The sequence below is a fragment of the Tachyglossus aculeatus genome, chromosome 4 (genome assembly GCF_015852505.1).
Source record: "Tachyglossus aculeatus isolate mTacAcu1 chromosome 4, mTacAcu1.pri, whole genome shotgun sequence".
Classification (NCBI taxonomy): Eukaryota; Metazoa; Chordata; class Mammalia; order Monotremata; family Tachyglossidae; genus Tachyglossus; species Tachyglossus aculeatus.
In genome coordinates, this window is record NC_052069.1 from 126,001,374 (window position 1) to 126,028,013 (window position 26,640).

Genomic DNA, 26,640 nt, shown 5'->3' on the forward strand with positions numbered 1-26,640 from the left:
TCTAGACTGTGAGCCCGTTGTTGGGTAGGGACCGTCTCTATATGTTGCCAACTTGTACTTCCCAAGTGCTTAGTACGGTGATCTGCACACAGTAAGTGCTCAATAAATATGATTGAATGAATGAATGAACGCCAAAGCACTATGCTATTTGCTGGGAAAGGAAGTCCGTAATCAGATCAGCCACAATCACAAGCTCCAGGGAGCCATGGGTATGACTTGTCCCTTGGCACACCCAAGAAGGGCCACAACAGATCAAGACCAGGGGCAGAGCTGGCTGCCCTGAGCTGGCTCTGAAATTCTCTGTTCCTGAGTCAGAGGGCCACAGATTCTCCCAAAATGAGATCCTGGCTTGCTGACCCGCTCCTAGTCAGGGACCTTTGAGCTCAAGGTGGTTGGCTCTACTGCTGTCCTGAGCTCCTTGCGAATCCCTCAGTCCACCAAAGGCATTTTTTCAGTACCTACTGGCAGTAAAGCACTGGACAGAAGGGTTGGGAGAGTACAACATGAGAGTACACACATTCCCTGCAGTTAAGGAGTTGACCCTCTATTGCAGAAGACAGACAAAAATCATTTAGAAAGAAAGGGAACAGGAGGAAGAATAAGGAGTTAACAGGTCTTTATCCAGTTATGACAGGATGAAATAATGGGATAAAGAGTCAAGGAAACCCTCCCCACTCCCTTTCAGCTCCAGATACTCTACTATTTCCCCTTTCTGTAAGGCAATTTAATGTCTGTGACCTCTTCTATATTGTAAGCTCCTTGAGGGCAAGGATCATGTAGACCAACTCAAGTGTATTATACTGTCCCAAGCATTTAGTACAGTGCTCTGCATGCAGCAAATGCACAATAAATACCATTGATTGATAAATAAATCAATACCATTCATTCATTGTCATATTTATTGAACACTTGTGTGCAAAGCACTGTAATAAGTGCTGGGGAGAGTACAATGTAACAATAAACAGACACATTCCCTGCCCATAATGAGCTTACAGTCTAGAGGGAGCTTATTATTGCCACAGATAGATGAATTGACAGATTTCCTCTCTGCAATAGTGTTGTTCAAGGATTTTCCCCAGAGATTACTGGCCAACTTTGATTCATTTTAGGTATTTGGAAATCTTCGGTTTTGCAGGTTTAAGCATCCTCTGCTGTGTTGCTCACAGAATCAGCTGCTTTCACCAAGGAGTCATTTCTCACACTGCAATCCTACCCAAATTCGGTTGGACCTCTGACACCTCACTGGGTGACCAGGTAGGAGATGGTTAAGGAAGGGCTTTGGAAACATTATTGCCAAGAAAGTCAAATATTTGTGGACTCAGAAAGCTAAAATACAGTGCTGCATAGAAGGATGAGCCATTGGTCAGAGGCATTCTTCCCACTCATTTCAGTGGGCACTGGTTAAGTGCTTACTATGTGCCAAAGCACTAGGCTATATGCTGGGAGAGGAAGCCTGTAATCAGATCAGCCACAATCACATGCGTCAGGGAGCCAGGGGCACGACTTCTCCCTTGGCACACCCAAGAAGAGCCACATCAGGATGAAAATAGCCAGTGACGGCTCGAGACCAGGGGCATGGCAGAGAACTGCACAGAACTGGCTCTGGAATTCTCTGTTCCTGAGTCAAAGGGCTGCAGATTCTCAGATTCAATTCTTCGCCAGAAGAGATTAAGCTTTAACCGGTGTAATAACGTGGCTGAACTTTATTCTGACTGGCCACCTCCAAAATGTGAGTGTGGGCTCTGTTAAAAGCTGATTGAGAAAGCAGTTTAGCCTTGTCTCACTCTCCGTTCCTCTGAGACTGGTCATGGGCAGAAGACGAGGGCCCACGCCCAGCATAGGAGTTTCTGAGTCTGGCTGTTCCGCGGGAGAATGTGAGTAGCTGAAAAGTTCTCCCTGAAAACAACAGAGGAAAGCAGTGATCAAGGGCCTGGGGCCAACATTCTCCCTCCCTCCAATCACTTTGCTCCGGTTGGAAGTAAAAGACAGCATAAGAGCGAGTCTCCAACTTAGTACCGCTGGACCTTAGGACCAGGACACGGTGCTTTTCTCAATTCTCTTGAGCCGACTTAGACCCGCGATCTCTCCAGCAGTGCTCCCGACCAGCAGAGCCTGCCTCTCCGGGCAGGCGCCATGGGTTTTGATGATCTGCTGGATCAGGTTGGAGGTGTGGGAAAATTCCAGGTTATCCAGTTTGCTTTCCTCGCCATTCCCATCTGTTTCACCACCCCACAGCTCCTGCTGGAGAATTTCTCCGGGGCCATTCCTGCCCACCGCTGTCGAATCCCTCTCCTGGACAACCACACTGATTCCTCTGGAGTCCTAGGGAATCTGAGTGCAGAAGACCTGCTGAAAATTTCCATTCCCCTGGACCAGAACCAGGAGCTCGAGAAGTGCTTCCGGTTCTCCCAAACCCAGTGGCCACTCTTAACCGAGAATGGGACAGGCCCACGGCCCCACGAGCCAGCCACCGAGCCCTGCGAGGACGGCTGGGTGTATGACCAGAGCGCTTTTGCCTCCACCTTCGTGACCGAGGTAAGATCTGGACTGCCCAGCCCTCCTGAGGGGACCGCACCTTGAGAGGAATAATTCCATGAGCCGGAAAAACCTGGATAGGGCTGGGAATCCAGGGCAGTGACTGGCCTCGTCAGCCCATTTTTCTGGCCCAGAGCTTCTGTTCTGTCTAAACCCTGAACTTCTGAATTCCGTCTGTTCCAGTGGGACCTTGTGTGTGAACTGCTACCTCAGAAGGCAATGTCTCAGTCTATTTACATGGCGGGGATTCTGCTGGGAAGCATCGTCTGTGGCCACGTTTCGGATAGGTGAGTGCCTTCAGCCTGTGGCTGTCACCCCTACCCCAGAAAACTCGGCAATGGTTCCCCAAGCCCTGAAGCTCAGCCCAGGGGGCGGGGAGTGAGTCTCTGCTCCCATCTCTGGCCTCGACTTGCTTTTCTGTGGCTTAGGTTCGGACGAAAGTCTGTGCTGATCTGGGCCTATCTGCAGCTGGGGATGGCCAGTACCGGCGTTGCTTTCTCACCCACATTGACTATTTACCGCCTGCTCCGCTTCCTGTCGGCCTTTGCCTTGGCTGGGATCATGATCAACACGGGGTCTCTCAGTAAGTCTGTGGTTGATGAGCTACCTGGTTTCTCCTACTAAATATTTTTCAGTCTTCATTTTTTCCTTTGTATTTGGGAGAGACTAGCTATGAATATTCCCTGAATATGGAGGGGACGAGCATTTCAGAACTGGGGTGAGAGTAAGTGGCTGTTTGTATAGACTGTGCCCTCCCTCTAGCACACGCCATGCTAGCTAGCATCTGTGAGTCTCTGTCCAGCTGTGGGGAGTAGTAACAGCAAGAAGCCTGCCCTCCTGAGTCTTGTGCTCCCACATCCCCTTGCCCTAACTCAATGAAACAGAGAGAGATGCTGCCTTTGGACATACTCTGAAGTTAGGATATTATCCTGACACTACTACATTGCTGGAGACAGGTTTTGGAGAAAGGAAGGAAAGGAGGGAGGGAGAGAAAGAGAGAGAGAAAGAGAGAGCAACTGAAAGGAAGAACTAGAGAGAAAAGGAAGGAAGGAGGAGAGAAAGAAAAGGAAGGAAGGGACAGAGGGGGGAAAGAGGAAAGGATAGAGAGAAAGAGAACGAAAGGAAGAAAAAATAGAGGGAAAGAAAAGAAGGGAGAAAGAAGGAGAGAATGAAAAGAAAGAAGTAGGAAGAACTTTGGTTTCACAGGTCTGAGGTACTAAGCAGTGTCAGAACCAGGTTTCACTACAGTGGAACGGGGAAATGAATGCATTCTAGACTGCCCAGGATCCTTCTTTCCAGAGAGATCATTGCTGTTTAACGGACGAGAGTGAGATCTCAAGTGGTTCCTTCTCCACTGGGTGATGCAGCTTCCCCCTACTTGGCCTCATGGGGGAGATGGCAGGGGAGAGGAAGGAGTGGACAGGAGAAGCTGGATCTTAGTTGTTGAGGAATTTGGGGGAAACCTGGGGGCAAGGGGGTGGGCTGTATTAGCGGAGAAGGAATGTGTTGCACTTCTGTCAAATCGGGAGGGTTCTCATGGAAAGCAATGACTCCCTGATAGTGAAGATGGAAGTTTTGGGGGAGAGAAGGTAGCATTGCTTGAAAAGGGAGGGGATTCCAAGTATGTCCAGCTTCTGGAAATCAAACAGGGCTGGAATGTCCTCATTCCACTCCTGGCCCAGACCTCAGAGCACAAAGCTAACTTTCCTCTTGTGGTTTCCTTTCAGTTCTGGAATGGATTCCAACTGTATCCCGGGCCTTCTTCATGATGATGTTTGTAGCCTGCTACAGTGTGGGCCACTTGGTGCTGGCTGGATTCGCATATGCCATCAGAGACTGGCGCAGCCTCCAGGTGGCTGTGTCTGTGCCCTTCTTTGCCATCTTCTTGTATTCCTGGTACCTAGTTAGTGTTTCTTTCTTTTGGATCCATGTGCCCTGGGGAGAGGAAAGGGGATGGGAGTCCGAGTCATTGCATTTGGCATCCAGGCTGGGATGAACATCTAGGGAGTGAATGAGTGGTCTAATGAGGCAAGCCCCTTGGCCGAGCAACCCTTGGGAGCCCAATATTCTCTAGGCTCAGGGAGAGAGCGCAACCTCTTGGAGCTTAGGGAAGACCCTACTCTCCCCCCGCCCTGCAGGCTTGCAGCACACTGAAATGAACTGAAAATCAGCACATGGGAAGGTTGGGATGAGGTTTATGAGGGGAAGAATTTCTGCAGCTAGACCAGGTGGCAGGTCTGGAGTGACTGGAGATGCCTGTAGACTGTAAGCTCGTTATGGGCAGGAAATGTGTCTGTTATATTGCTGTATTGTACTCACCCAAAAGCGCTTAGTACAGTGCTCCGCACACAGTAAGCGTTCAATAAATACGAGTGACTGTCTCTATCACCCATAGCCTCTTCCTCTAAGCTGAAATTCATGAAAGAGTTCTAATACTGTCAGAGGGATTGCCCTCGCAGGCCCAGTGCACGCTTATGCCCTGTTGTTCTCCCTATTTGCCCAGGGGGTATGCAGAATCCGCTCGATGGCTCAGCGTGGCAGGGAAGCCGGGCCAAGCACTGAAGGAGCTCAGGAAAGTTGCCTGGATAAATGGGAAAGCAAATGCAAAAAGCTGCCTGACAATAGAGGTAAGAAGGAAGGAGCAAAGCTGACTGGACCACTGCTCGTCCTCTAGACGGGAAGGAAACGTGTCTGCTAATTCTGTTGGATTGGACTCTCCCAGGAGCTTAGTACAGTGCTCTGCACATAGTAAGTGCTCAATACCTACCATTGAATGATTATAATCATGCAAGCTCATTATGGGCAGTGAACGTTTATGTTCATTCTTTTGGATTGGACTCTCCCAGGCACTTAGTACAGTGTTCTGCACACAGTAAGTACTCAATATACACCACTGAATGATTATAATCATGAAAGCTGCTTATGGGCAGCAAAGGTGTATGCTAATTTTGTTGCATTGGACTCTCCCAAGCGCTTAGTATAGAGTTCTGCACACCGTAAGTACTTAATAAATACCATTATTATTAGCTCCTTATGCGCAGGGACTGTGTCTGCTACTTCTGTTGGATTGGACTCTTCCAAGTGCTTAGTACAGTGCTCTGCACATAGTAAGTGCTATATAAATGATTAATTGATTGATTGCTCCCTCTGGCCACCCTGATGGTGGATCTAGTGGATGAAAGAGGACTGTGGCTATGCGGGGACATGGTTCCCGGAATGCCCTACCCCAGGACACTCAATAACTTTACCTCAGGCCCTTGCCTTCCGCAGAGTGCAGTAGTAGTAGCAGTAATAGTAATAGTAGTGATAGACTGTAAGCTCCTCTTCAAGTCTACAGTCCTGTAAGGGACAGGGAAGGTGTCTACCAGCTCTACTGTATTGTATTCTCCGAAGTGCTTAGTACAGGGTTCTGCACACAGTAAGTGCTCAAAAAATACCATAGTTTGATAAATAGCATTTGTTGAGTGTTTACTGTGTGCAGAGCACATTACTAAGTGCTGGGAGAGATACAGATGGGAAGAGCACTGACTTCATTCATTCATTCTTTCAACTGTATTTATTGAGTACTTACTGTGTGCAAAGTACTAAGTGCTTTAGAGAATACAATATAACCACAGACACATTCCCTGCCCACAGTGAAGTTACTAGAAGTCAGAGAATCTAGTTTGTACTCCCAGTCCTGCCATTTGTCTGCTGTATGACCTTGGACAAGTCATTTCACTTCTATGTGCCTCAGATACTTCATCTGTAAAATGGGTATTAAGACTGGGAGCCCCACGTGGGACATCATCATCATCAATCGTATTTATTGAGCGCTTACTGTGTGCAGAGCACTGTACTAAATGCTTGGGAAGTACAAATTGGCAACATATAGAGACGGTCCCTACCCAACAGTGAGCTCACAGTCTAAAACGGGGAGACAAAACCAAACATACTAACAAAATAAAATAGAATAGATATGTACAAGTAAAATAAATAAATAAATAAATAGAGTAATAAATATGTACAAACATATATACATATATACAGGTGCTGTGGGGAAGGGAAGGAGGTAAGATGGGGGGATGGAGAGGGGGACGAGGGGGAGAGGAAGGAAGGGGCTCACTCTGGGAAGGTCTCCTGGAGGAGGTGAGCTCTCAGTAGGACCTTGAAGGGAGGAAGAGAGCTAGCTTGGCGGATGGGCAGAGGGAGGGCATTCCAGGCCCGGGGGATGACATGGGCCGGGGGTCGATGGCGGGACAGGCGAGAACAAGGTACGGTGAGGAGATTAGCGGCGGAGGAGCGGAGGGTGCGGCGTGGGCTGTAGAAGGAGAGAAGGGAGGTGAGGTAGGAGGGGGCGAGGTGATGGACAGCGTTGAAGCCCAGGGTGAGGAGTTTCTGCCTGTGTCCAGCCCAATTAGCCTGTATCTACCTCAGTACAATGCCTGATATATAAAAAGTGTTCAACAAATACCATTTTCAAAAAATTAGACAGGGTCCCCTCTTCGGGGAGGGTTCAAATCTAAAACACAATTGATCTAAAGCAGTTTCTGTGCCACTTGAGCCTCACAGTCTTGGTAGGGGTAGGATTGCGATAACAGAAGCAGTGAAGTCCAGGACCCAAGTGAAAGAATGGATTTTGGAGTTAGGAGTCCCCAGTGTTCCCATTGCCCCAGGTAACAGCCCTTAGTTACAAAAAATCCTCTAGATTGTAAGCTCGTTGTGGGCAGGGAATGTGTCTGTTTACTGTTATATTGTATTCTCCCAAGAGCTTAGTACAGTGATCTGCACCCAGTAAAGTGCTCAATAAATATGTCAGTGAAACCCCCACAGCCTCCCTAGGGTTCACGGGGCTGGGGAAAGCTGGACCTAGGGGTGAGAGCAGACCCAAGAGCTTTAAGGTGGCACCCAGCCACAATAGCATTCATTCATTTATTCAGTCATATTTATTGAGCACTTAGTGTGTGCAGAGCACTGTACTAAGCATTTGGGAAGTACAAGTTGGAAACATATAGAGACGGTCCCTACTCAACAACAGGCTCATAGTCTAGAAGGGGGAGACAGACAACAAAACAAAACATGTAGACAGGTGTCAGAGTCATCGGATCAAATAGAATTAAAGCTAAATGCACATCATTAACTAAATAAATAGAATAGTAAATATGTACACGTAAAATAAATGCAGTAATAAATCTGTACAAGTATATACCCAAGTGCTGTGGGGAGGGGAAGGAGTTTAGGTGGGGGGGATGGGGATGGGGAGGAGGAGAGGATTAAGTACCCATTTGGAGCTGTACTAGACCCCTGGGAAGTACAGAATAACCGACTCGACACATTCCCTGGCCATGAGGAGCTTGACCCTCCAAAGGGGGAGACAGTAACCATAGCCATCCGCTGGTGAACTAGGGCTCTGCTCACCAGGTGGTGATGATGGTGAGGCCTCCTGCTGGGTCTGCTTCTCTCCCTGAAGGTGCTGAGGTCCCTCTCGCAGGATGAGCTGACAGCAGCGAAATCCCATTATACTGTGATCGACTTGTTCCGCCTGCCCGCCCTGCGCCGGATCTCCTGCTGCATCACCTTGGCATCGTATGTTTCCCTCATTCCGCCCCTCGGGGAAGCCTGGGTCCATAACATTCGTTCCTGTGGCCTCTGTTCAGGTGGAGAGTGGGGCCCAGTTCCCCAAGGGAAATGGGTTGTTGTCCATCAGGGGCGGCCCCTGTTTTCTGGCTTGCTGCTGCCCCAGGGAGGGTCTCGGCACCAGTCCAGTAGGTCGCCGGTGCCAAGTTTGGATGGGGAGGAAGCAGGCATATCCTCCCCAGGCTGGTTTTTCCCCATGGGGCCATGGCTTTCTCTCATGAGTCTGTGCAGCAGGCCTGGCCCAAGAGATTGGTTCCTATGGGGGCGTATTCCCCGGGCGGAATGGCAGCGTGAGCTCCCCATTGAGATGAACTGAAGAAACCATTGTCCCTAGAGAAAGACTCTAGCCGCTCTGATGCTCGCACTGCCCAAGGTTGTTGGATTTTCAGGTCTCCTGCCCCAGGGCTTTATGCAACTGAACAGTTTGGGGGTAGAAACCTGGGACTGCAAAAAATGTAGCCCATGACTACCTATGGCTTTGCCAAGTAGCTTTTTCCCCCACCTTCTAAACCGAATGCCACCTGTGAGCAGGGAGTGTGTCTTGTTACACTGTTATATTGTACTCTTCCAGGTCCTTAGTACAGTGCTCTGCACACAGAAAGCACTCAATAAATACAATTCAATGACTGACTGACTGGCTAACTGGCCACCATCCTCCTTTCAGGCAGATCCATTTGCCAATCCCAGCCCTGCCTTGAGGGGAGACTGGCCACTTCTGCACGAGGACAAAACACTGTCTCCAAACCCATGCACACCTCTCTGTGGCAGGAAATGAGGGAACCTTGTGTGAAAAACGTCTCCATCTGAGAACCTGAACAGGACCTTCAGAAAGTTAAAGGCTCGGAAGGTTGTCTAGCCAGAGAGCTTCCCGATGTTGAGGGGCCGTGGGGAGAAGGAGAGGGACCCAAAATGCAGAGCAACTGGATAAGCCCGACTAATGCCTCTCCCTATCACTCATCTCCCTTTCTCTTCCTCCCTCTCCCCTCCACAGCTCCTCACTGTCTCTCCTTTGCCCTGGCCTCGAGCAGCTTTGGTCTCCGAGTTAAAACCCCAAAGACCAATTCAATTTCTATTTCAACCTTGTGAAATACAGAAACTCCTTCAAGAAGGGAATAGGCTGAACAGGGTCCAGGATGGAGCGAGTTTTCCTTAAGGTGTTAAGGCCGTGACACCCTTGGACAGTCCAGTGATCTATCAAACCCAGCCCAACCAGGGCACTAGGTCTGCTGGGGAAACACATGCTGATTGCCCTCCAGGAGCCTACACCATAATTAGGGATGGCTCCCTCCCCTCCTTGACACCCCTAGTTCTCCCCTCTCAACTCTGACTTTTCCTCCAGTATCCTAGAAGCTCCTGCTTATCCATGAGTCAAATCCTTCCCGATGCTACTGGTATTTTCTACCCTCAAAGCCTCCTGTGAGGAATGAATCCCACCTTCTTCCACCTCTTGCCAGTGGGAGTTAGGCGCTCTGGCCAGTCACCAGTTTCTACAGAGCAGCATCTTTGTCCCACTCCGGCACCTCATCTGGAGCTGAACGAACGATCATTAGCTTTCAGGCAGTGGATAAGGAGATTGGGTCCTCCAGCTCGGTGTTCTTAGACTTGCTACAGTGTGGCTCCACCCAGGAGTTTCTGAGAAGAAACAGCCAAAAGATGCCCCTAGAGAGGTCACCCTGGAACCTTGGGGGAGAGATGTGTTAAAGTTCCTCCTGCCTCCGCATCCCCTCCTGACTCCCCACATCTCTCCCCTGCCATCCCCCATACAGCGGAGGTTCAGCGATAGCCCCCAGTAACCTTTTATTAAAAATGGTATTTGTTAACTGGCAGCATGGCATAGTGGATTTAATGTGGGCGTGGGAGTCAGGAGCATGGGTTCTAATCCCAGCTCCACCACTTGTCTGCTGTGTAACCTTGGACAAATCATTTCACTTCTCTGTGCCTAGTACCTCATCTGTAAGATGGGGATTGCGACTGTGAGCCCTGCATGGGACAAGGACTGTGTACAACCCGATTAGCTTGAATCCAACCCAATGTTTAGTATAGTACATGGCTCATAGTAAACTCTTAACAAATACCACTACTACTAAACACTGTTGTAAGTGTTGGGGTAGATATAAGTTAATTGGGTCGGATACAGTGCCTATCCCTCATGAGCTCAGAGTCTAAGTAGGAGGGAGAACAGATTTGTAATCTCCATTTTACAGCTGAGGAAACTGAGACACAGACAAGTGAAGTGACTTCCCCAAGGCCACACAGCAGATAACTGGTGGAGCTGGGACTAGAACCCAGGTTTTCTGATGCCTGGGTTCTATCCACTAGACCCAGCTGCTTCTCCAACACTGAGAGTTGTTTCCAATTTTGCCCTGGCACTGCACCTTGCCTTCCGAGGAACGGTATTTCCTGCTGAACTGAAACCTTTCTCCAAGGGTCTGGACTTCTCCTGCACCTGCCCAGCTCTCAGAGATGCTCATTCTTTCTAACCTGGGATCAGTGGGACCCCACAACACCCTTGGCTACCAGAGCTGCTGCCTTCCTTGAGAAGCAGCATGGCCTAATGGATAGTGCCCGGGCCTGGGTTCTAATCCCAGATCTGTCACTTGTCTGCTGTGTGGCCGTGGGTAATTCACTTCACTTCTCTGTACCAGTTATCTCATCCCTAAAATGGGGATTAAGACTGTATCCAACCTGATTTGACTGTATCTCCCCCAGCACTTAGTATAGTGCTTGGTACATAGTAAGCGCTTAACAAATACCATTGAAAAAAATTCTCCAGAGAAGACTTCCTGATTCTCAATCAATCCATCATTATAATTGAGAAGTTACAATATAGTATTATAATTTAATATTGTATTGCATAACTAAATAATATTTTGATATAATAATAATGGTATTTATGAGCTCTTACTGGGTGGAGAGCACTGTACTGAGCACTCAAGCAATCTCATTTATTGAGTACCTGGAGGGGGCCGATCACCGCCCTAAGCACTTGGAAGTGGACGAGGAAGGTAGGAGACGTGATCCTGGCCTTCCAGGAGCATACGAATAATTGGTGGGGGCAAACACAAAAAAAATTCCAAACAGGAGGAAGAAATGTTCTAATGGTAGGGTATGTAAAATAATGTGTACCGAAAGACAGTGGGAAATCATGAAGACAGAAGTGCTGTGAGGGAGCAAAAGTCCCCAGCTGACAGTCGGGAGGGTGCAACCTAGGGGAAGAAAAACTAAGTCCTGGTGGAGGTGCTGTACTTTGCACCCAGTAAGAGCTCAATAAATACAATTTATTGAATATGAATGAATGAGGTGGGATTGCCGAGGGACTTTGGAGATGAGGTGAGCTGTGTTTGATGGATATGAAGTGGGAGGAAGTTCCAGGAGAGAGGAAGGGCGAGAGCCAGTGATCGGGGGCTAAAGTGCCGAGAATGAGGAGGAGTGAGGAAGTGGACCCGGCAAGGCCCACCGCTGGCCTTTCCTTGCACCAGGACCCAGCAGGTACCATCCAGGGAAATACCTTCTCCCACCAGAGCCATTAGATTTGCTTCCCTGTCCCTCCCACTGAAGGGCTGTGGAAATGTTTTATCATTGGGGGATTTCCTGGAATTCTGAGGTCAGTGCGATTGTATTTACCTGGGCAGAGTGACCCGCGGCCACCCTTAGCTGGGTCACACGGTCACCAGCCACACAGGTGCTGGACCGACTGGCTAAGACTCCCCCGGGGTGACATGCCCTGGTGGCCAGCAGGAAAGGTTCGCTAGTCAACCTGGTCCAGCTGGCCTCCCGCCAAACTGTGGGAGGCCTAGGGGGCAGGGCTGGTGACCCACCCCTTGCTCTCCCCTGCAGGTTTGCAGTCACCTTTTCCTTCTATGGCCAGTCCTTGAACCTGCAGGACCTCGGCGGCAACGTGTTCCTGACCCAGACGCTGTTCGGCTCAGTCGACGTTCTGGCCAAGGTCGTGGCCTACGTCTTCGTGAACCACCTCAGCCGGCGCACGACTCTTTCAGTGTTCATGGTCCTGGCTGGGCTTTCCCTCCTGGCCAACATCTTTGTGTCTGCAGGTGGGCCCTGGGCAAGGAGTGGGGAATAGGTGGATGGGCCCTGACATTGACTTTATAGCTGAAGGAGTGGACAGAAGGAGGTGGGCCATGTCTGTGCTGTTGCTGCCAGAGAGGAGGACAACCTGTGTCGATGCCTGGAGGCTATCAGTCCAGGGCTCCAAGGGAGGTGGGGGAGGTCAGAAGGAGTAGAGTCACAAAGTATGCATTGGGTGGGGGTCCCCCAGATCCTCTTCTCCCAAACAGATTGCCCCTCGTGGCCACCCCCTTCCTTGGGGAGTGAGCTGCCCTCTCCAAGGCCTGGGCAATGGCCCCACAATGCCTAGGGAAGCATTGATTTCTGCCCCAGGCCATGTCCTTCCAGTTATACTGGCATCTTTGATCACACTGCCCAGGTCGATCTGCCTTGTCTTCCTCGGAGAGGACTACCCTGCTCAGGACTAAAGCATGTCCCCCTTCTCGCTCTTCCCTTCCAGACCAGCCGGGCCTGCGCGTGGGATTTGCTGTAATTGGAATTGGGTTTCTGGGAACGGCGGTCAGCTGCATCACCCTGTGTGTGGGTGAGCTGTACCCCACTGTGCTCAGGTAGGGGTATGGGAGAAGGCCCAGAGATCAGAGGGAGTGCTAAGGGGGTTGCGGGGGGAGACGAGCCAGAGCGGCGCCCTTCTTCCAGCTTTTCTGGTAGTGACTGGGGCGGGGAGCAGCTTGGAGACCCACTCGGGGGGCTGTCGTTCCTTCAGGCAGTAGCAGAGGATGAAAGGGCTGAAGTGCTTGATTCTCTCCAGAAACTGGAGGCTTTCAGTCAGTCAAACATCTTTATTGAGTCCTTACTGTGAGCTGAGCACTATACTGACTGTAAGCTCATCCTTCTAGACTGTAAGCTCACTGTAGACAGGGACTGTGTCTGTTTATTATTATATTGAGCTCTCCCAAGCACTCCATACAGTGCTCTGCACACAGTAAGCTCTCAAATATGAATGAATGAGTGAATAAGAGCTTGGGAGAGTACAATATAACAATATAACAGATACATTCCCTTCCCACAATGAGCTTACAGACTGAATGATGATGATGATCATCATCATCATCAATCGTATTTATTGAGCACTTACTATGTGCAGAGCACTGTACTAAGCGCTTGGGAAGTACAAATTGGCAACATATAGAGACAGTCCCTACCCAACAGTGGGCTCACAGTCTAAAAATGATGGCGTTTAACTGCTCACTATGTGTCAAGCACTGTCCTAAGCACTGGAGTAGATACAAGGTGATCAGGTTGTTCCATGTGGAGCTCAAAGTCTTAATCCCCATTTTACAGATGAGGTAACTGAGGCACTGAGGCCCAGGGAAGTGAAGTGACTCACCCCAAGTCACACAGCTGACAAGTGGCAAAGTCAGGATTAGAACCCATGACCTCTGATTCCCAAGCCCGGGCTCTGTCCACTAAGCCATGCGAGACAGACATTAATATTAATAAATAAAGTAAAGATAGGGACCAAAGTGCTGTAGTGCTGGGAGCGGGGCTGGGCAGAGCCCGGGGTGGCAAGAGGAACAGCCTGAAGTTGGGGTGTGGTGGACCAGTGAGGGTGACTAGAGGAGCAGCTTGGCCTGGCAGAAGGAACACTGGAAAGGGAGTCGGGACACCTGGGCCCTAATCCTGTGTGACCTTGGGCAAGTCACTTAACGTCTCTGTACCTTAGTTCTCTGATCTGCAAAATGGGGATAAAGTATCTGTTCTCCCTCTCCGTTAGACTATGAGCCCCATTTGGGACAGGGATTGTGTTCAATCTGATTGTATTGTACCTATGCCAGTGCTTAGCTTAGTGCTTGGCACATAGTAGTAAGCACTTAATATCACAATTAGTATTACCGATGATGCTCCGCCTGTCCAGAAGGGCTTTAGGGTGTTGTGGCCCGAGGAGAACTCTGGACTGCGCAGCTGGCTCTGACCCTTCTGTGGGCATTGCCCACCTGTCTGGAAGGGCACCTCCCCTCCAGGCCCCAGATTCTGGTTTTCCACATTGGTAAAGTCACCAATCAATAGATTGGTAATATTTATTGGGAGCTAACTCAGGGCAGAGCACTTTACTCCGCTCATGGGAGAGTATGATAGAAGGACCAGACACTACTTGGGCTCGAGGAGCTTACAGCCCAGCAGACGGAGAGAGAGAGAGAGAGAGACACTAAAATAAATTATAAGTTGGGGAAAACTCTCTCTACTCCTTCTGGGGTTTTGTCTAGGGTTCTGGCCTAGTCCCGGGGACCACAATCCCGGGTCCAGGAGCAGTGGCCGACTCCACCTGTGACCAGAGGTGCTTCTGTTGTGCTGCAGTTGCTCCTGCTGCTGTGCTACTACTATTGTGCTGTCCCTGCTGAGCAACAACAATAAGGAGGGTGGGCCCTGTGGGCCCCACCATGCCCTGCCCTCTGCAGGGTGGCCTCTTCCCCACAAAGCAGAGACCAGGACCTGGGGGAGGCAGAGATGAAGCAGCCTCTGGGTCATGCGGTCTGTCTCTGCAGGCAGACGAGCATCGGGCTGGACCACGTTTCGAGGCGCGTCGGAGGCATCCTGGCCCCTCTCTGGAGAATAATGGGGGGACATTTCTCACTTCTCCCCACAATTTTCTACGGAGCCATCCCCATCACTGCTGGAATAGGGGTCCTCTTCCTCCCTGAGACCCAAAACCAGCCACTGCCGGACACCATCCAGGATGTGGAGGACTGGTGAGTGTTGGGGGCCTCTTTGGGCAGTGGTGGTGAGGGGAGGAGGGGCAGAAAGCGCTGCTTGGTCTGGGATTGAACCCAAAAGGCCCCTGGAGGGTCTCAGCTGCCCCTGGATGGATAGGATGGGTTTGCCCACTGCTCGGCCCCCTCAGCAATCCCCATAGAAGTCTAAATCTCCAGGAGGTGAGAACACCAGACCCCATCTAGCTTCCAGTGTCTTTGGAATGGTAGTGGTTGTAGTAGTAATAGTATTAGGAGCTTACTGGGTGCCAAGCACTGTCACTGGGAAAGAATACACTGGTAGCACTTAGCTAGAATATTCGGTATATATTCATAGTAACGCCTGTCTCCCCCTTTCGTCTGTATGCTCCTTGTGAGGAGGGAACATGTGTACTTACTCTGTTGTACTTTCCCAAGTGCTTAGTACAATGCTCTGCATTCAGTAAGCACAGAATAAATATGATTGGACTGATTGTGTCCCTGACCTTTAAAGGGCTTACAATCTAAAAATAAAGTGGGGAAAGGGGACTGGTGACAGGCACATAAGAAAAGATGAAACAATAAAACACCAAAAGAACTGAGACTCAGAACCACAACAGATCTGAGTGCCATTTGTTCAGTTTTTATGTAGGTGCACTCAACACTTTGTATTTTTTTTAATGGGACTTGTTAAGCTATTACTATGTGCTACTACTATTACTACTGTACTGAGTTCTATACAGCGTGATTAGGTTGGACACAGTTCCTGTCCCAAACGGGGCTCACAGTCTGAATGGGGAGGATTTAATCCCCATTTTACAGATGAGACAACTGAAGCACAGCAAAGAGAAGAGACTGGCCCAAGGTCTCACAGCAGAGTCCTCTGATTCCCAGGCCTGAGCTTTTTCCACTAGACCACACCACTCTTTGCCTCAGGGTTGTGAGTTGCTGCAGATGGTACCCTGGGCCACCTGGGCAGCTGCAAAAGTTTTCCCTCTTCGGGTTTTCCAGCCTGATGGAAGAGGAAACCCATTGAGATGGGCCTCGGAGGTGAACCTCTGTTGGATTGGGCCTGGGCGCTGGCCACGGGCTCCTAGGTCCGAGTCCCAGACATCTCATGAGAAAACCCTGGCCAAAGTCATGGCCAAAATCTGTATGGCTGAGTGAGTCTGGGAAAGGATTTTTCTTACAATGTATCTGAATTGATCTCTGGCAAACTTAACCCTGAGCACCAGAGTCCAATTTTTAGATCATGAGCCCCCCTGAAGGAACAGGGACTGGGACTGTGTCTAATTCCCACATGGGTATTACTATTACTTGTGGTATTTGTTAAACACTTATTATGTGTCATGCACTGGGGTCATGCACTGTACTAAGCACTGGGGTAGATGCAAGGTAAACAAGACCCGCATGAGATAATCAGGTCTCACAGTCTAAGTAGGAGGGAGACCAGAGATTGAATCTCCATTTTGCAGATGAGGGAACTGAGGCAGAGAGAAGTTAAGTGTCTTGCTCAAGGTCACACAGCTTACAAGTGATGGAGCAGGGATTGGAACCCAGGTCCTCTGACTCCCAGGCGCGGGTCTTTCAATTAGGCCACGTTGCTTCTCTGCTGCTGCTGCTACTAAGGGCTGGGAATTATTTCCCAGTCTTTAATACAGTGCTCGGCACCCATGCTTAATAAATACTACTACTACTACTACTATTGCATCACACTCCTAACTGGGCAGAACCCATGCCACTGGTTTCCAATCCAGCATGTACCAGGGACCTCGATGCCAGCACCTCCTACCCTGTCCTGTCTCCTGGTTGCCCTCCAAGAGAGGTCACTTATAAGCAGAGCCCGGGCAGCCAATGTGGGGAGTGCAGAGACCAGCATATGTATCCTCACGGCCACCAGCTACAAGCAGAGACCCACACACTCTCTGTCCAGCCAAAGCCACCACCCCTCCATCCCAAGCATTCACAGAGGCCTGCTAAGATGCAAATGAGAAGCAGCATGGCCTAATAGAAAAAGCATGGGCCTGTGAATCAGAGGAACTGGATTCCAAACCCGGCTCCACTACTCATCTGCTGTATGGCCCGGGGCATGTCATTTAACTTCTCTGGTCCTCGATTACCTCACCTGTAAAATGGAGATTAAGACTGTCCCATGTATCCACCCCAGCACTTAGTACAGTGCCTGGCACATAGTAGGTACTTAACGAATACCATAAAAATAAGTATGAGGACCTATTGAGCCCTGGGCAGTCAGGGCAGAGGGCACAGGTGTGGTCACAGCTGGCAGCCATCATGCCTACTTAAATAAGCTGTCTTTGTTCTTGCAAAAGGAAAAGCTCCCGGCAACAGCGACTTCAAGATCCCGAGAAGGAAGACTTCTCTGTCAAAATCACACAGTTTTAGGCCTGTGTGCTGGTGCCAGGGAAAGGAATGGAAAATCAGACAGGTTCCATCTCCTCCCCCACATCCCGTGGTAGGGTCGGAAATGGGGGTGGAGGGAGCCGGTGTGCCCCCTGCTCCCCATCTCCTTGTCTTCCTCCATCCCTCTCCTCACTCTTGGAGAAATATTCTCTTGCCTCTCCCTGCCTCGCTTCTCCCAAGACATATTCTAATTCCCTCGTTGCTGCAGCTGTCCCAAACCTCAGCACAAAGAAAGAGACCTACCGCTCCTTATCAGGCCTTTCCTTAATGTCCATCTCCCTGTCACCCCCCTTCTTTCTTCTCCCTTCCCCATCTTCTCCCTATATCTCCTTCCCTCTCCCCCCATTCCCCTGGTCTGTTTTTATCTGGTGGGCCGTAGTGATCACATACTCAAGTTGGAGCTGTAAATGGTTTTCATTGCCATGCTATTGATGTCGATAGCGCTGATCAGTAAAACATGGTCCTTTCAACACTGCTGAGTCTGCTTCTTTGGGAGAGAAAGCCAGCCCATATAGCTTCCTCAGGGAGTCACACCAAACCACACCCACTCCATCCATGGGTTTACTATGAATTCAGAAATTAGAAGGTCCATAGTCTCTCCTTTGTTTAGAACAGTCTTTGTTACGTGCTTGATATGTGGCAGGCACTAAACTTAAGTGCTGGGCTAGATGCAAGATAGTTGGGTTGGACACAGTCCATGTCCCCTATCGGGTTCACAATCAATCCCCATTTTACAGATGAAGTAACTGAGGAACAGAAAAGTGAAGGGACTTGCTCAAAGTCACCCAGCAGACAAGTGGCAGAGTCAGGATGAGAACTCAGATCTTTCTGACTCAATCAATCAATCGTATTTATTGAGCGCTTACTGTGTGCAGAGCACTGTACTAAGCGCTTGGGAAGTACAAGTTGGCAACATATAGAGATGGTCCCTACCCAACAGTGGGCTCACAGTCTAGAAGGGGGAGACAGACAACAAAACAAAACATATTAACAAAATAAAATAAATAGAATAAATATGCACAAGTAAAATAAATAGAGTAATCAATCAATCAATCAATTGTATTTATTGAGCGCTTACTGTGTGCAGAGCACTGTACTAAGCGCTTGGGAAGTAGAAGTTGGCAACATATAGAGACGGTCCCTACTCAACAGTGGGCTCACAGTCTAGAAGGGGGAGACAGACAACAAAACAAAACGTATTAACAAAATAAAATAAATAGAATAAATATGCACAAGTTAAATAAATAGATTAATAAATCAATCGGTCAATCAATCAATCGTATTTATTGAGCACTTACTGTGACTCCCCGGATGTACTCGATTAAGGGCTGTGCCCAGCTCAAGTGGGTCTATTTAGGGGGAGATTAGCTCAGATTGAATCATAAATGCAAGGATTTTCTCAAAAGTTGAGCCTTTCTTCTGAGCTGAGGGACAACTTGGCCAATCCCAGCTCCTAGATGACTACACTTGCACGGTGCTCTCACTCACTGATGATGATTATTATTATTAGTGATAATAATAATAATAATAATTGTGGTGTTTAAGCACTCATGTGTGCCATGCACTGTGATAGATTGCAAAATAATCAGATCAAACACAGGCCTGTCTCACAAGGGGTTCACCGACTAAGGGGGAAGGGAGTACAGGTGATGAATCCCCAATTTACAGATGAGGAAGCAGAGGCACAGAGATGGTAAGTTCTAGACTTTAAGTTCTTTGTGGGCCGGGAACATATCTACTAACTCTGTGCATAGTATACGTGCTCTGCACACAGTGCATAGTACAGGGCATAGGACATGTGCATAGTACAGTGCTCTACACACAGTAAGCCCTCAGTAAATACAGTTGATTGATAGCTAAGTGACTTGCCGAAGGTCACGCAGCAGACAAGTGGAAGAGCCAGTATTAGAACCCAGGTCTTCTGACTTCCAGGCTTGGGATCTTCCCACTAGACCATGCTTACTAGGGTTAGAGGTGACTGTGACTGCCCCCATGTTGTAGTCTGTGAGCCCCTATGGGCCAGGGATCGTAGCTGAATCATCACCAGGGAAACCTAATAGATACAATTATTATTGTTGTTGTTATTATTTGTTAAGCAATTACTACTTTTCAAACATTTTTCTAAGTCCTGGGGTAGATACAAGCTAATCAGGCTGGACACAGTTCCTGTATCTCATGGGACTCACAGTCTAAGGCAGTCAATCATATATATTGAGCATTTGCTGTGTGCAGAGTACTGTACTAAGTGCTTGGGAGAGTACAATATTACCTGCCCACAACGAACTTGTCTACCCCTTCTAGACTGTGAGCCCATTGTTGGGTGGGGACTGTCTCTAAATGTTGCCAACTTGTACTTCCCAAGCACTTAGTACAGTGCTCTGCACACGGTAAGCGCTCAATAAATATGATTGAATGAATGAATGAACTTACAGTCTAGAGTGGGAGACAGACATTAGTATAAACAAATATATATAAGTGCTGAGGGGCTGAAAGTGGGGGTGAATAACAGGAGCAAGTCGGGGTGACAGAGAAGGGAGTGAAAGAAGAGGAAAGGAGGGCTTAGTCAGGGAAGGCCTTTAATGGGGCTTTGAAGATAGGGAAAGTAATTTTCTGTCAGATATGAGGAAGGAGGATATTCCAGGCCAGAAGCCTGCTGATGAATTTATCCCCGCCCTTCTGGAACCAAAGTAAAACCCAGATCCATCCAATCAAGTACATTCATTCATTCACCTGAAAGCCACATGAAGTCTCTGCCTCTGAGTCTTCACATCTGGACTGGGATCATTCAGGCTTTTACCATGGAAGATTCCTTTAGCAGCATTTGATGATACTCTGGGAGTCTAAGCAGCCCAATTTTGGAAGCCACCAAACACCCTACATGGTCAAGGGACTAGAAAAGGAGTCATAAACTTCACCTGCCTCAACAATCACAAGGCCGCTTCACTGGGCTGTTCTCCCGTGCGTTACAGGGGTCTCTGTCCCGGGTCTGACTCAGAGATTATGCAGCTGGCTTCCCCCAGACATTGCGAGGGAAGCAGATGGGTTGGTGGCTCTTGGTGGTTAGCAGACCCCCAATCTTGCATTCAAAACCAGACTAGTATGGAGGACTCAGTGGGCAGATTTTCCCACCCACTGTGGGCCAAATAAGCCCTGGTTCTCTGCTCCAGAATGTCAGCACTTTCAGCAGTGGCCAACCTCTATTTCTTTAGACAGGAGTGAAAGTCACATCCCCACAATCCCACCCTAAAGAGGCTGTGTGTCGTGGCAATGCCGGGGGCCCCACCCCGCCATCCCCTTTGAGTTTAGGCCCCCTCGAAGCTGGGGTGGGAGTTTAGGGAGCACTGTAGGCACCCAGGCCCAATCCATGATCCAGGAGGATTCTGCTAGAGAATACCAGTCAGGTCAGGATCCACTCGGCAACGGCTGAGAAACACTCTGGCAGATATTGCATGTGGAATCAAGTAGAACGTGGGGAATAGCAAATCGGCACCCCGACTTTGGAGGTGCTGAAGCCAGCGTAAGTCTGAGAGTGCTTCTTGGTGGAGATGGCTTTTTAAGAGGACATTGGAGTTAGGAAGGAAAGTGAAATTAGGAAACTAGGAATGGCAAGAGGGACAGGCTTGGGCAGTCTACCAATGAATGATATTTGCTGAGTGTTTACTGTGTATAGAGCACTGTACTAACTACTTGAGAGCTTACAATAGAATAAGTAGACATGGCCCCTGCCCTCAAGGAGCTTACAGTCTAGCTGGAGGGACAGATAATAAAATATATTACAGTTACAGAAAATGAGTATAAAGACAAGGGCTTTAGGGTGGGGTGAATACCTAGGTGCTAGGCCGGTATGGACTCAAGGGCATAAATGATGCAGGAGAAGGGAAATAGGGTGGAGAGTTGAGAAATGACTCATGGAAGGCTTCCTTAGGGCAATAGGTCAGAGACAGGAAATTCACTAGAAAGGGATATCCTCCTCTAAACTGTAAACTCACTGTGGGCAGGGTGCATGTCTATCAACTCTGTTATACTCTTCCCAAGCACTTAGAACAGTGCTCCACACACGGTAAGCACTCAATAAATGCTACGGATCAATTGACTGATTGATATCTGAGAGCCACGCTTGGGAAGAGCAAAGAGTAGGAGCCGGGATGTACAGGGAGAAGACAGCGGTGAGAGGCTGAAGAGAGTAGCAAGGAGAGGGCAGAGACTCGGAGCAAGGATTTGAGGTGGGGTGGGGTTTCAGAGACCAGCTAGCAGGGGCAAGATTTTGTGAGCAGGCAAAGAGACGTGTTCTAGTGAGACAGCTGGTAAGGAAGGGAGTGTACCCATGGGAGCAGGAGAGAGATGAAGAGGGGAAAGGGAATTGGGGATGTTTGCAACAAGTCCCGGATATTTGGGATTCTGTGTTTGGCCAAGTGCAGATGGTGCTGAGCAGATTCCAGGAGCGGCACAGGTCCAGTAGCACCTGGAAGCTCCAACCGTTCCTGCTCCCCCAAACAAAGCCCGCACCAGGCTGGGATGCGGGAATCATGAAGGTGTTTGGCTAAGGGAAGGATGGAACACCAAACCCCTGAAGAATGTTTCTCTAAGTCTGAGTTGCCATACTCAATGATGTCCCAGGCCCTGGATCCAATCATACCTTAATCTAGTGTGACCACCCTCTCAAACCACCCCAAATTCTGGGCTTCTTGTCAACTCCATGGCAAGACAACTGCTTGAGGGTGACATTTCTGGAAAGAAATGTGAATTTTGTTTTATTTCTCTAGGCTCTTTGTTAAGCGCTTACTGTGTGCCAGACACTGTACTAAGCAGCAGAATAGATATAAGCTAATCAGGTTGCCTGATTAGAGAATCAGCATGAATCAGTTAGAGAAACAGCAAGAATCAGTTAGAGAAGCAGCATGGCTCAGTGGAAAGAGCACGGGCTTTGGCATAGTAGGTCATGGGTTCGAATTCCAGCTGCCACTTATCAGCTGTGTGACTTTGGGCAAGTCACTTAACTTCTCTGTGCCTCAGTTCCCTCATCTATACAATGGGGATTAAGACTGTGAGCCCCCTGTGGGACAACCTGATCAATCAATCAATCAATCAATCAATCAATCGTATTTATTAAGCGCTTACTGTGTGCAGAGCACTGTACTAAGCACTTGGGAAGTACAAGTTGACAATATATAGAGACAGTCCCTACCCAACAGTGGGCTCACAGTCTAAAAGGGGGAGACAGAGAACAAAACCAAACATACTAACAAAATAAAATAAATAGAATAGATATGTACAAGTAATATAAATAAATAGAGTAATAAATCTGTACAAACATATGTACATATATACAGGTGCTGTGGGAAAGGGAAGGAGGTAAGATGGGGGGGTGGAGAGGGGGACGAGGGGGAGAGGAAGGAAGGGGCTCAGTCTGGGAAGGCCTCCTGGAGGAGGTGAGCTCTCAGTAGGGCCTTGAAGAGAGGAAGAGAGCTAGCTTGGCGGATGGGCAGAGGGAGGGCATTCCAGGCCTGGGGGATGACGTGGGCCGGGGGTCGATGGTGGGACAGGCGAGAACGAGGCACGGTGAGGAGATTAGCAGCAGAGGAGCGGAGGGTGAGGGCTGGGCTGTAGAAGGAGAGAAGGGAGGTGAGGTAGGAGGGGGCGAGGTGATGGACAGCCTTGAAGCCCAGGGTGAGGAGTTTCTGCCTGATGCGCAGATTGATTGGTAGCCACTGGAGATTTTTGAGGAGGGGAGTAACATGCCCAGAGCATTTATGGACAAAGACAATCTGGGCAGCAGCATGAAGTATGGATTGAAGTGGGGAGGGACATGAGGATGGGAGATCAGAGAGAAGGCTGATACAGTAGTCCAGATGGGATAGGATGAGAGCTTGAACGAGCGGGGTAGCGGTTTGGATGGAGAGGAAAGGGCGGACCTGATCACCTTGTAACCTCACCAGCACTTAGAACAGTGCTTTGCACAGAGTAAGTGCTTAATAAATGCCATTATTATTACAGTTATTATTATTGCCAAGCTAATTTGAGCCGATTCATGCAAAGATGTTTGAGCCACAATGAGCATATTCTACCACTCTTGACTACGAGCCCAAAAAGAGATCCCTGCTGTGATCTTATTTGCTTCATTGGCAGAAATAATAATAATAATAATTGTATTTGTTAAGAGCTCCTATGTGCCAAACACTGAACTAAGCATTGGGGTAAATACAAGATAATTAAATGGGACATAGTCCCTGTCCCATATGGGGCTCACAGTCTAAGTAGGAGAGAGAACAGAGACTTAATATCCACTTCAAGATGAGGAAAGTGAGGCACAAAGAAGTTGAATGACTTGCCACATGTTGCTCTGCAGTCACGTGGAAGAGCAGGGTTTAGAATCCGGTTTCCTCCGACTCCCAGGCCTGTGTTCTTTCCACTTGGCTTCAGCCACGCTGCTTGTAGATTTGTAGGTTGCTTTGCTCCAGCCTGCCCTGATCATGCTCCAGCCTGCCCTGATCATGCTTCAGCCACCCTGAGGCCCAAGAACCATCCGGGTAGAGAGATTGCAGCATACCCTGAGTAACAGGTGTCATAGGAAAGAAAACTCTCTCTGCTGTGGTATTTGTTAAGTGCTTACTATGTGCCGGGCCCTGTAATAAACACCGGGTTAGCTATGAGATCATCAGGTTGGACACAGTCCATGTCCTACATGGGGCTCACAGTTTTGATCCCCATTTTACAGATGAGGTAACTGGGGAGAAGTGAAATAATTTGCTTAAGGTCACTCAGCAGACAAGTGGTAGACTGGGACCAGTCCCAATCCATGCTCTTTCCGAAAGAGTATGCTGCTTCTCTCCACCTAGTGATACCACTCCGTGCTTCCATACTGAATTGGTCTAGACCGTAAGCTCACTGTGAGCAGAGAACGTATCTGTTATATTGTTATATTGTACTCTCCCAAGCACTTAGTACAGTGCTCTGCGCACAGTAAGTGCTCAATAAATACAATCGACTGACTGACTGCTCCACTTTGGCCATTTCTGCTCCCCTAACCCCCAGTGGTCTCAGCCTGGGATCCTGGAAGTGCCTCCCTATAGCGTGGCTCAGTGGAAAGAGCACGGGCTTTGGAGTCAGAGGTCACGGGTTCAAATCCCAGCTCTGCCAATTGTCAGCTGTGTGACTTTGGGCAAGTCACTTCACTTCTCTGGGCCTCAGTTACCTCATCTGTGAAATGGAGATTAAAACTGTGAGCTCCATGTGGGACAAACTGATTACCCTGTATCTATTCCCTGCACTTAGAACAGTGCTTGGCACATAGTGAGTGCTTAACAAATACCATCACTATTATTATTATTATTACTATCATCCATGAGTTTCCATGAGAAATGTATAGGGACCAGGGGGCTGGGCTGCGGGATAATCATCTACACACTTGGATAATAATAATAATAATTTTGGTATTTGTTAAGCGCTTACTATGGGCAAAGCACTGTTCTAAGCACTGGGGAGGATACAAGGTGATCAGGTTGTCCCATGTGCGACTCACAGTCTTAAAACCCATTTTACAGATGAGGTAACTGAGGCACAGAGAAGTTAAGTGACTTGCCCAGAGTCACACAACTGACAAGCGGCAGAGCCGGGATTTGAACCCATGACCTCTGACTCTCAAGCCCGTGCTCTTTCCACTGGCCACGCTGCTTCTCTTGTACAGTGCTCTGCTTGGAGTAGGCAGCCAGTGTTAGTGATTGATCCCCCTTCAGAAGAACTGTGGCCTTTAGCCATTTGATATTCACCCTACTGTCCAACCCCCAATACTTATATACATATTTTTAAATCATATATTACAAATTACTTATATCAATGTCATCTGAGGTGGAAGAAGGATTGGTGAACCTTAGGGTTTGGCAGATGGCACCATCAGGAGCCCGTAAATTCCAACTGTTTCTTTCTACCACCCATGGCAGCCTGGGACAGGGTGACCTTGTCTTCCTTGAGAAAACAAGAGAAAACACTGAGCAGTCCCTGACCCTCTGATGTGCCCTCTGGAGAATCTACATCAGCTCGTAATGGGTATGTTGTATTGTACTCTCCCAAACGCATAGTACAGTGCTTTGTGTACAGTAAGCACCCAGCGCTTAGAACAGTGCTTTGCACATAGTAAGCACTTAATAAATGTCATTATTATTATTAACAATAATAATAATAATAATAAATATGAGTGAATGAATGAACAGTCTTATCAAGGCTAAGACCTCATTGGTCCCCAGTCACTGATACCCTTTCTATTCTGTGCATGATGACGGAAAGGGTATCTTGCTTTCAGGTGAATTTGATCCTCAAATCTAAGAGACAATGACTCTCCCCCCACTTCAGGTCTTATTGAGAGTACATCTCCTCCAAAAAGCCTTCCCTGATTCAGCCCTCCTTCCCTCTTCTCCCACTCCCTTCTGCATCACCCTAACTTGCTCCCTTTATTCATCCCCCCTCCCAACCCCATGGCACTTGTGTACATAGCTGTAATTTATTCTTTTATTTATTTAGTCATATTATCTGTCTCCTCCTCTAGACTGTAAACTCATTGTGGACAGTAACTGTGTTTGCTTATTGTTTTATTGTACTCTCCCAAGCACTGAGTACAATGATCTGTACTAAGTACAGTACAGTCCCCAAGTATTCAATACATCACTAAATCCGGTCCGTCCCACCTTCACATCGCTAAAATTCATTTTTTCCTCTCCATCCAAACTGCTACCATATTAATACAATCATTCATCCTATCCCACCTGGGTTACTGCTTCAGCCTCCTTGCTGATCTCCCAGCCTCCTGTTTCTACTCACTCCAGTCCATACTTCACTCTGCTGTCTGGATCATTTTTCTACAAAAATGTTCTGGACATCTCACCCCCTCCTCATAAAACTCCAGGGGTTGCCCATCCATCTCTGCATCAGAAAAAAACTCCTCACCATTGGCTTTAAATCACTCCACCACCTCGCCCCCTTCTACCTCACCTCACTTCTCTCCTTCTACAACCCAGCCCACACACTTGGCTCCTCCTAATGCTAACCTTCTCACTGCGCCTTGATCTTACCTATCTCACTGCCGATCCCCAGCCCACATCCTGCCTCTGGCCTGGGGTGCCCTCCGTCTTCAAATCCGATAGACAATTACTCTTCCCCCTTCAAAGCCTTACTGAAGGCTCATCTCTTCCGAGAGGCCTTCCCAGACTAAGTCCTTCGTTTCCTCTTCTCCCACTCCCTTCTACATCACCCTAACTTGCTCACTTGGTTCTTCCCCTGTCCCAGCCCCATAGTACTTATGTACAAATCTGTAATTTATTTATTT

At 48.6% G+C, this 26,640-nt stretch overlaps 1 protein-coding gene across 3 annotated transcripts; it reads left to right on the forward strand.

Annotated features, from left to right (window-relative positions):
• Nucleotides 1-1,772: 1,772 nt before the first annotated feature.
• LOC119926709 (steroid transmembrane transporter SLC22A24-like) lies at nucleotides 1,773-17,798 on the forward strand. Of its 3 annotated transcripts, XM_038745022.1 has the most exons (10): nucleotides 1,774-2,535; nucleotides 2,719-2,822; nucleotides 2,964-3,118; nucleotides 4,263-4,431; nucleotides 5,039-5,162; nucleotides 7,985-8,100; nucleotides 11,989-12,203; nucleotides 12,677-12,785; nucleotides 14,721-14,924; nucleotides 17,234-17,798. In XM_038745022.1, the coding sequence occupies exons 1-10, from the start codon at nucleotides 2,134-2,136 to the stop codon at nucleotides 17,304-17,306; spliced, it is 1,671 nt and encodes a 556-aa protein (XP_038600950.1). In that variant the 5' UTR covers nucleotides 1,774-2,133; the 3' UTR covers nucleotides 17,307-17,798. The 3 variants fall into 3 exon arrangements, with proteins under 3 accessions (XP_038600951.1, XP_038600953.1, XP_038600950.1); XM_038745023.1 differs by lacking the exon at nucleotides 17,234-17,798 and having other exon boundaries at nucleotides 1,773-2,535; nucleotides 12,677-12,760; nucleotides 14,721-14,889; XM_038745025.1 differs by lacking the exons at nucleotides 12,677-12,785; nucleotides 17,234-17,798 and having other exon boundaries at nucleotides 1,773-2,535; nucleotides 14,721-14,889.
• Nucleotides 17,799-26,640: the final 8,842 nt, after the last annotated feature.